The 10319-nt window shown below is 39.6% G+C and overlaps 1 gene segment (V, D, J or C); it reads left to right on the forward strand.

Moving 5' to 3' along the window:
• Nucleotides 1–9829, forward strand: part of LOC126495804 (immunoglobulin kappa variable 1-17-like) — a 16712-nt gene extending 6883 nt beyond the window's left edge. Inside the window, 2 exon segments of the V gene segment in view lie at nt 9170–9264; nt 9396–9829. Of these exon segments, the coding sequence occupies nt 9170–9264; nt 9396–9829 (529 nt within the window).
• Nucleotides 9830–10319: the final 490 nt, after the last annotated feature.

Below are 10319 nucleotides of genomic sequence, written 5' to 3' on the forward strand. Positions count from 1 at the left end.
TCCTTGCTTGTGTTCTCCCTCCATCTGCTTCTCATTGGGACCTTGGGAGCTCAGTCCAGTGCTCCAGTGTGGGTCTCTGTCTCTATCTCCATCCATCACCAGATGAAGGTTCTATGGTGATATGAAAGATATTTGTCAGTTTTCTAATCAATTTTCTATGATGCCAGACAGGTTAAGTGACAGAGGATCAGGCAAAGAATTAACAATCCAGATCACCAGAGTGGAACACGAGGACTTGGATATTTATTGTTGTATGCAATATACACATATTTCTACCACAGTGATTCATGCCCTAAACAAAAAGCTGGTGATCCAGCTGCTAAATATGTTTATCATCCATGTGAAAAAGATAATGAGGAGCTTCAGATTATTGATTTAAACTGAGGACCTTCTAGAAAGAGTGACTTTACTACACCTTCAAACTTATACATTTCTGGCTTCACCAGCTGCAATAAATATGATACTGCATCTGTCTCAGCAGAGGTAAGCAATTCCTCTCTCAGAAACCAGAAATGCTGGGGTAAAAATAAAACTGAGTGAAAACTAGATTTGATGAATCCATATTTAAAGTATTTTATGTGAGGTATGAGTGATTCTGGAAAGTCTGAATATTTTGGACTTGCATGGAAACTAGAAAAACAACACATACCAGAATTTGTAAAAACCCAGTTATCTGTCTCTACATGTGGTAGAAGAGAGAGGAACATGGGCTTAGTGCTTTATCTTCCATGGCTTTGTCAGGCAAAAGAAGCCACTATCAGCAAGCTTTTCAGAGGAGGAAAGATGTGTAATGATCCTGAGGCAGCACTGAAGATGGAAAAGACTGGATAACCCATGAAAAAAGTAAATAATAAAGGATAGGTGAGGGACTATCATCTATATATCCACCTGTGTCAAAAATTTTTTATATATTTTCAATTTTTATTTCTTTAAAATAAAACAAGCCCCCCCTTTTTTCATTTTACATACCAATCTCAGTTCCCACTTTTTCCCTCCTCCCATCTTCTTTACTTTCCCCTCATCCCACCCCCATCCACTCCTCAAAGAGTATAAGGAACATTGCTTTGGGCAAGGTCCAAAACCCGCCTTATTATATTTAGGCTGAGCAAGGTATACATCCAGAGAATGGGTTCCAAAAAGCCACTGCAAGCAGTATAGATAAATCCTGGTTCCACTAGCAGTGGCCCCGCAGTCTGTCCCACTCATACAACTATCAACCATATTCAGAAAGTCTAGGTTGGTCCTATGATGGTTACGTCACTGTCTGGTCAGAGATGGTGAGTTTCCATTAGCTCAGGTAAGCTGTTTCAGTCGGTGAACCCATCATGGTCTTGAACTCTTTGATCATATTCTCACCCCTAATCTTCAAATGGATTTTAGGAGCTCAATCCAGAACTCTGCTCATGTTTCACTGCCCCAGTTTCAATCGGTTGCTGGTTAAAGCTTATATGGTTTTATTTAAGGTATACATCAATCTGACTAGAGGTCAAGGTCAGGTTGGGCACCTCTCCTCCATTGGTTAGAGTTTTAGCTGGGGTCATCCTTGTGGATTCCTGGGATTTTCTTTACTGTCAGGTTTGTTTCCAGCTACCTAATGGCTCCCTCATCAAAATATCACTTTTTTTTTTTTGCTCTCTTCTCTGCCCCGGATAATTAGTATTTTTTAATCTTTTTATTTTATTTAACAAATTCTCACTCTCTCTTTCTGTCTTTCTGTCTGTCTGTCTCTGTCTCTCCTAACTAGCACTTAGCAGATTTAAAATTGATAAGGTAAATATCTTAAATTATTGATGGCATAAAATGTGTTGTTCATGATCTTAAAACTCAAAATTTTACAAATTGGGTGAATTATGTGTACTGATCTTACATATTCTAATAATGCTTTCCTCATATTTCCCTGAAGGCCACAGATGCATTATATTTATTTATTTTTCTATTTTTTATGCTTGTTAATGTTTGAGAATGTAATTTTTTCATATTTTATTTTAATTTTTTATTGATTTTTATTGAGTTTTACATTTTTCTCTGCTCCCCTCCCTGTGTCTCCCCTCCCTTTCAACCCTCTCCAAAGTCCTCATGCTCCCAATTTACTCCCAATTTTGTTTTTTTCTACTACCCATGTAGATAAGATATATGAATGTCTCTCTTAGGATCCTCACTGTTTTCCTAATGTATTTTGACATGTTCCATTTTATTCAATAAATTCTTTCATTTAAGAGTTGAGTATACAAACCTATGGGACACGATGAAAGCAGTGATAAGAGGAAAGTTCATAGCACTAAGTGCCCACTTAAAGAAAAGGGAGAAAGCATACATTGGGGACTTAACAGCACACCTGAAAGCTTTAGAAAAAAAAAAAGAAGCAGATGTGCCCAGAAGGAGTAGAAGACTGGAAATAATCAAACTGAGGGCAGAAATCAACAAAATAGAAACACAGAAAACAGTCCAAAGAATCAATGAAACAAAAAGTTGGTTCTTGGAGAAAATCAACAAGATCGACAAACCCCTATCCAAACTAACTAAACAACAGAGAGAGAACACGCAAATAAATAAAATCAGAAATGAAAGGGGGGACATAACCACAGACACAGAGGAAATCCAGAGAATCATTAGATCTTACTATAAAAGCCTGTATGCCACAAAACTGGAAAATGCAAAAGAAATGGACATTTTTTTAGATAAGTACCATATACCAAAGCTAAACCAAGACCAGGTGAATGATCTAAATAGACCTGTTAGTCGCGAAGAACTAGAAACTGTTATCAAAAATCTCCCTTCCAAAAAAAGCCCAGGACCAGATGGGTTCAACGCAGAATTCTACCAGAACTTCCAAGAAGAGCTAATACCTATACTCCTTAACGTATTTCACAATATAGAAACAGAAAAGTCATTGCCAAATTCCTTTTATGAAGCTACAGTTACCCTGATACCAAAACCACACAAAGACCCAACCAAGAAAGAGAATTACAGGCCTATCTCACTCATGAATATCGACGCAAAAATTCTCAATAAAATACTGGCAAACCGAATTCAAGAACACATCAGAAAAATTATCCATTATGATCAAGTAGGCTTCATCCCAGAGATGCAGGGCTGGTTCAACATACGCAAATCTATCAATGTAATCCACCATATAAATAGACTGAAAGAAAAAAACCATATGATCATTTCATTAGATGCGGAAAAAGCATTCGACAAAATTCAACACCCCTTTATGATAAAGGTCTTGGAGAGAATAGGGATACAAGGGTCATACCTAAATATAATAAAAGCTATCTACAGCAAACCGACAGCTAACATTAAATTAAATGGAGAAAAACTCAAAGCCATCCCACTAAAATCAGGAACAAGACAAGGATGTCCACTCTCTCCATACCTCTTCAATATAGTGCTTGAAGTTCTAGCAATAGCAATAAGACAACATAAGGGGATCAAGGGGATTCGTATTGGAAAGGAAGAAGTTAAGCTTTCGTTATTTGCAGATGACATGATAGTATACATAAGCGACCCCAAAAATTCTACCAAAGAACTCCTACAGCTGATAAACACCTTTAGTAGCGTGGCTGGATACAAGATCAACTCCAAAAAATCAGTTGCCTTCCTATACACTAAGGATAAGGAAACAGAGAGGGAAATCACAGAAGCATCACCTTTCACGATAGCCACAAAGAGCATAAAATATCTTGGGGTAACCCTGACCAAGGAAGTGAAAGATCTATTTGACAAGAACTTCAAGTCTTTGAAGAAAGAAATAGAAGAGGACACCAGAAAATGGAAGGATCTCCCTTGCTCTTGGATTGGGAGGATCAACATAGTAAAAATGGCAATTCTACCAAAAGCAATCTATAGATTCAATGCAATCCCCATCAAAATCCCATCAAAATTCTTCACAGATCTGGAGAAGACAATAATCAACTTTATATGGAAAAACAAAAAACCCAGGATAGCCAAAACAATCTTATACAATAAAGGAACGTCTGGAGGCATTACCATCCCTGACTTCAAACTCTATTACAGAGCTACAGTATTGAAAACAGCTTGGTATTGGCATAAAAACAGAGAAGTCGACCAATGGAATCGAATAGAAGACCCTGACTTTAACCCACAAACATATGAACACCTGATTTTCGATAAAGGAGCTAAAAGTATACAATGGAAAAAAGAGAGCATCTTCAACAAATTGTGCTGGCAAAACTGGATGTCAATCTGTAGAAGAATGAAAATAGACCCATATCTATCACCATGCACAAAACTCAAGTCCAAGTGGGTGAAAGACCTCAATATCAGTCCAAACACACTGAACCTGATTGAAGAGAAAGTGGGAAGTACTCTACAACACGTGGGCACAGGAGACCACTTCCTACGTATAACCCCAGCAGCACAGACAGTAAGGGCCTCATTGAATAAATGGGACCTCCTGAGACTGAGAAGCTTCTGTAAAGCAAAGGACACTGTTGCTAAGACAGAAAGGCAACCCACTGACTGGGAGAAGATCTTCACCAACCCCGCAACTGACAAAGGTCTGATCTCCAAAATATATAAAGAACTCAAGAAACTAGACCGTAAAAGGCTAATCAACCCAATTATAAAATGGGGCACTGAGCTGAACAGAGATCTCTCAACAGAAGAAGTTCAAATGGCCAAAAGACACCTAAGGTCATGCTCAACTTCCTTAGCGATCAGGGAAATGCAAATCAAGACAACTTTAAGATACCATCTTACACCTGTCAGAATGGCTAAAATCAAAAACACCAATGATAGCCTTTGCTGGAGAGGTTGTGGAGAAAGGGGTACACTCATCCATTGCTGGTGGGAATGCAAACTTGTGCAACCACTCTGGAAAGCAGTGTGGAGGTTTCTCAGGAAATTCGGGATCAACCTACCCATGGACCCAGCAATACCACTCTTGGGAATATACCCAAGAGAGGCCTTATCATACAACAAAAGTATATGCTCTACTATGTTCATAGCAGCATTGTTTGTAATAGCCAGAACCTGGAAACAACCTAGATGCCCTTCAATTGAAGAATGGATGAAGAAAGTATGGAATATATACATATTAGAGTACTACTCAGCAGTAAAAAACAAGGACTTCTTGAAGTTTGCAGGCAAATGGATGGAAATAGAAAACACTATCCTGAGTGAGGTAAGCCAGACCCAAAAAGAGGAACATGGGATGTACTCACTCATATTTGGTTTCTAGCCATAAATAAAGGACATTGAGCCTATAATTCGGGTTCTTAGAGAAGCTAAATAAGAAGGAGAACCCAAAGAAAAACATATAGGCATCCTCCTGAATATTAACCTTCATCAGGCGATGAAAGGAGACAGAGACAGAGACCCACATTGGAGCACCGGACTGAAATCTCAAGGTCCAAATCAGGAGCAGAAGGAGAGAGAGCACGAGCAAGGAACTCAGGACCGCGAGGGGTGCACCCACACACTGAGACAATGGGGATGTTCTATCGGGAACTCACCAAGGCCAGCTGGCCTGGGTCTGAAAAAGCCTGGGATAAAACCGGTCTCGCTGAACATAGCGGACAATGAGGACTACTGAGAACTCAAGAACAATGGCAATGGGTTTTTGATCCTACTGCACGTATTGGCTTTGTGGGAGCCTAGGCAGTTTGGATGCTCACCTTACTAGACCTGGATGGAGGTGGGTGGTCCTTGGACTTCCCACAGGGCAGGGAACCCTGATTGCTTTCTGGGCTGACGAGGGAGGGGGACTTGACTGGGGGAGGGGTAGGGAAGGGGGAGGCGGAGGTGGGGAAGAGTCAGAAATCTTTAATAAATTAGAAAAAAGAAAAAAACAAATAAAAGTTGAGTATAGTTGCGTGGTGGTGATCACATGTAGGTATTCATGTTTGTGAAAAATTCTGGGCATAGCTTCTGATGTGAGTAGGAGATACAATCTCATAGCAAAGTAACTGATCCTATGGATTTGACAATTTTTCTTGCTCTCCTTCTCAGTGTTCTCTGAGTCTTAGGTGGGGGCAGCTTTTGTAGATGTATTCCTTTGTACTGCATTTTGATTGGTTAAAGTTTTTTTATTGGTCTCTGCCAGTTGCAAAAGGAAGTTTCATTATGAGTGGTTAAAATCTTCCTTATCTTTGGGATTAAGGACAGTTTTTATATTTTATTAGTAATTATCCTGGTTTATTTTAATTTTTAGATTTTCCTCCAACAACTATTATTTCACAAGATTGATTATTTATCTTGTTTTTCCCTTATTGAGCATGTTGTAAATCCAATTAGAGAGCTGTGTTGGTGCTTGATATTAATCGTAGTTTCCTATCTGTGTAAGACTTAATTGTGTCCCTCTTTTGACGTTTGCATGGCACCTCTGAAATGATAAAACCTGATGTTCAGAAAATGATCATTTCTGTCAGTTCCAGCATAGGTGTGTCCCAGCTCTGATTCTATTTATTTATTTATTTATTTATTTATTTATTTAAGATTTCTGTCTCTTCCCCGCCACCGCCTCCCATTTCCCTCCCCCAATCAAGTCCCCCTCCTAGTCAGCCCAAAGATCAATCAGGGTCCCTGCCCCGTGGGAAGTCCAAGGACCACCCACCTCCATCCAGGTCTAGTAAGGTGAGCATCCAAACTGCTTAGGCTCCCACAAGTTCCCATTCTGTGAAAGAATAAACCTTGAGAAACATATCCTCCCAATATCTGGAAGAAATATGATGCCCACAGCACGTGCAAGCTATAAACCATTTTACATTCAAGGACATGAGGAATAATTTCTTAGAGAAATCTCATATTCCTTAAAGACAATTATTTGTGACAAGGAGGAAGAGTAGTCAGGTCCTATAATCTGAAGCCTCAAAAGAACCATGGACATAGATATTATTGCAATGACATCTGGAAAGAGAATTCATATGCACATATGCAAGGGAAGAAAATCTATGATCTTTTCTGGCCTTAAAATAATTCTGGAGTAGTTGACATGTGATAAAAAAGTAAAATTAGACTGTTTACCTGACAATATGTGTTAGTTATAGGAGATCCTGCCCTTTCTTATAAATCATATCTATAATAGTTTTCTATTTCTCATGTGGGAATCTATGTGGGTAAGGAACTGCATCACACTTTGCAGATCTCAGTACCAGTAGAAACATCTACACATTATGCTCATTCCAAAGGCTCCAGAAAAGTTTTTAAGATTGGGATGAAAATATTGTAAGTGGAGTTTTCTGAGAGATATTTGCCTTCTAGTAACATAAGGAGATATGCATGTAAATTCTCAGCAACATTACTAACAAATTTGAGTTGAACAGAGAGGACAACAAAATTGTGCCAAACTAGATGGGAGAAAGCCCATGAGGTTCAATTTTGCACCAAGGTTTACAGACAGCTGAGTATAGTTGAGATCAGGATAGGTGCTTCTCCTTAGGAAAGAGAACACCAGTTTGTTACCCATGGCCCAGTGACCAAGTATGAATACATACGTTCAAGTATCATTATACAGACAATAGCTAATATTTAGGAATAGTTATATATACAGATATATATATATGCATACAATAACAAAATATAAAAAAATCATTAATTTTTAGTCATGAATTTTAAAGAAGTGAAGAAGAGTATAAGGGAGATTTGAATATAGGGGATATTTGAATGAAGGAAAGGATTAAGATTAAATTAAATGCCTTAACTAAAATATAATCTCACAAATAATAGAAGAAAAGAATTAGCTGCATGATTTATAGATCATCTACTGCTAACTATGAAAAGACCCTTTGGAGTTTTTTGTTTGTTTGTTTTTCCAGACAGGGTGTCTGTGTAGTTTTACAGTGATATTTTAAGTTCTTTTTTTTATTGAAAAAAAAAATTCCTGCTTCCACCCAGCCTCCCATTTCCCTCCCCTTCCTCCCACCCCTCCCCCTCCCCCTCCCCCTCCCTCTCCAGTCCGAAGAGCATTCAGGGTTCCCTGCCCTGTGGAAAGTCCAGGGTCTTCTCCCCTCCATCCAGGTCTAGGAAGGTGAACATCCAAACTGGCTAGGCTCCCACAAAGCCAGAACATGAAGTAGGAACAAAACCCCATACCATTGTCCTTGGCTTCTCGGCAGCCCTCATTGTCCGCCATGTTCAGAGAGTCCGGTTTTATCCCATGCTTTTTCAGTCCTAGTCCAGCTGGCCTTGGTGAGCTCCCAATAGATCAGCCCCACTGTCTCAGTGGATGGGTGCACCTCTCGTGGTCCTGACTTCCATGCTCATGTTCTCCCTCCTTCTGCTCCTCATTGGGATTTTGGGAGCTTAGTCCGATGCTCCAGTATGGGTCTCTGTCTCTATCTCCATCCATCGCTAGATGTTCTATGGTGATATGCAAGATATTCATCAGTATGGCTATAGGATAGGGTCATTTCAGGTTCCCTATCCTCAGCTGCCCAAGGAACTAACTGGGGACATTGCCCTGGGCACCTGGGAGACACTCTAGGTTCATGTCTCTTACCAACCCTAAGGTGGTTCCCTTAATTAAGTTATGTGATTCCCTGCTCCTCTATCCAACTTTGTTTTATCCCCAATCATCCCATTTCCCCAAGTTCCCCCCCCATCCTCCCCTTCTCACTTTTCTCTCCCCATCTCCCCTTACCCCCATTCCACCTCACCCCCAAGATCCCAATTTTTGCTCAGCAATCTTGTCTATTTCCCATAGCAGGGATAATAACTATATGTTTTTCTTTGGGTTCACATTCTTATTTAGCTTCTTTAGGATCACAAATTATAGACTCAGTGACCTTTATTTATGGCTAGAAACCAATTATGAATGAGTACATCTCATGATCCCTGTTTTTGGGTCTGGGTTACCTCACTCAGGATAGTGTTTTCTATTTCCATCCATTTGCATGCAAAAGTTCTTATGTGCTATCTAGAATTATACCTTATTTTACATCCCTGCCATGAAGCGAAACAACAAGAAAATTATATGTTGAACATGGAAGTATTCAAAATAAAATATAGTTCTAATACTGGCTCTGTTATTTATTGTCCAAAGAGAAGAACATTCTCTATAAAGAAACATGTGTTGTCTTTCTAATCTGAGATGTAAGAAGACCATGGGCCGTTAATAAGTCATCAACTTGGCCAGTTATATGACTGTACTCAGTTATTGCTGATTTGCAAGTGCCAGAGCATGCCTACTTCCTTTCTTCATAATTAGGTCAGATCTGTGCTGGAGTCAGTCTCAGACTAGTCACAGCACAGACGTGAAGGTCCCAACTAAGCTTCTTGTGCTGCAGCTGCTCTGGCTTATAGGTAACAAATTTAATTTCTATAAAGAAATTTCCAAATAGCTTTGAGTTTAGTTTGGTCAGTACTTTGTTGTGTCGGTAAAAGCTATCTTAAAATTAATTGTATAGAAATTTATTTTCAATTTCCAATCTCAGGTGCCAGATGTGACATACAGATGACCCAGTCTCCAGCCTCATTGTCTGCATCTCTAGGAGAAAGTGTCACCATCACATGCCAGCCAAGTAAAAGCGTTGACTGGAATTTAGCATGGTATCAGCAGAAACAAGGGAATCCTCCTAAACTCCTGATCAAAGCTGGAGATGAACTGGCAGATGGGGTCCCTTCCAGGTTCAGTGGCAGTAGATCTGACCCACAGTATTCTCTCAAGATCAGTAGCCTGCAGCCTGAAGATGTGGCAACTTATTACTGTCTACAGCATAGTGAGCTTCCACCCACAGTGATACAAGTCATAACACAAACCCACAAGGAAGCAGAAGCATGTGGCATGGCTGTACCAGCTGTTCCTCCAGGTGGGCCACCCATTGAAACTGTTTCTCAGATGTTACAGTATATTGAGCATAACTCATGATGAGTCATTTTATGTTGTTAGGAGAGGTTAACCAGTCCTCTCTGTAGTCTCTTATTTTTCTGCTACATTTGCAACACTACAGAGTACAAATGTCTTTTCTGCCTTAACAGAGAACCCAATTGTTCTGTGTGATGAGCCTAAGTTGTATCATCAGTTGGGACTCATACAGGAGAGTGAATGCTTCTGTGGACATTCTAGAACATGTTCTTTATTTACAGAAAACTAACTCTAAATGCCCATATTTAAAAGACAGGGAAACATTTCTGAGAGAAAGGATTCTGGGATTTCTCAGAAAAGCTGGACTGTATGTGTCAGGGAAAGAGAAAGCTGAATGAATACCCATAATCCTTTGCTGTGCTTGCAATTCAAGCATTGTGTATTTATGCTTTCACCTGCCTGCAACACTTAACACAGGATTTTTCCGGCTTCTATGTCCAATTGTCTACTTACAAGAATAAAACAGTATTAAACCACCCTAATATGACTTTTT

This window comes from Alexandromys fortis, unplaced genomic scaffold, assembly GCF_014885135.2.
Source record: "Alexandromys fortis isolate MF-2015 unplaced genomic scaffold, M_Fortis_MF-2015_v1.1 scaffold_505, whole genome shotgun sequence".
Lineage (NCBI taxonomy): Eukaryota > Metazoa > Chordata > Mammalia > Rodentia > Cricetidae > Alexandromys > Alexandromys fortis.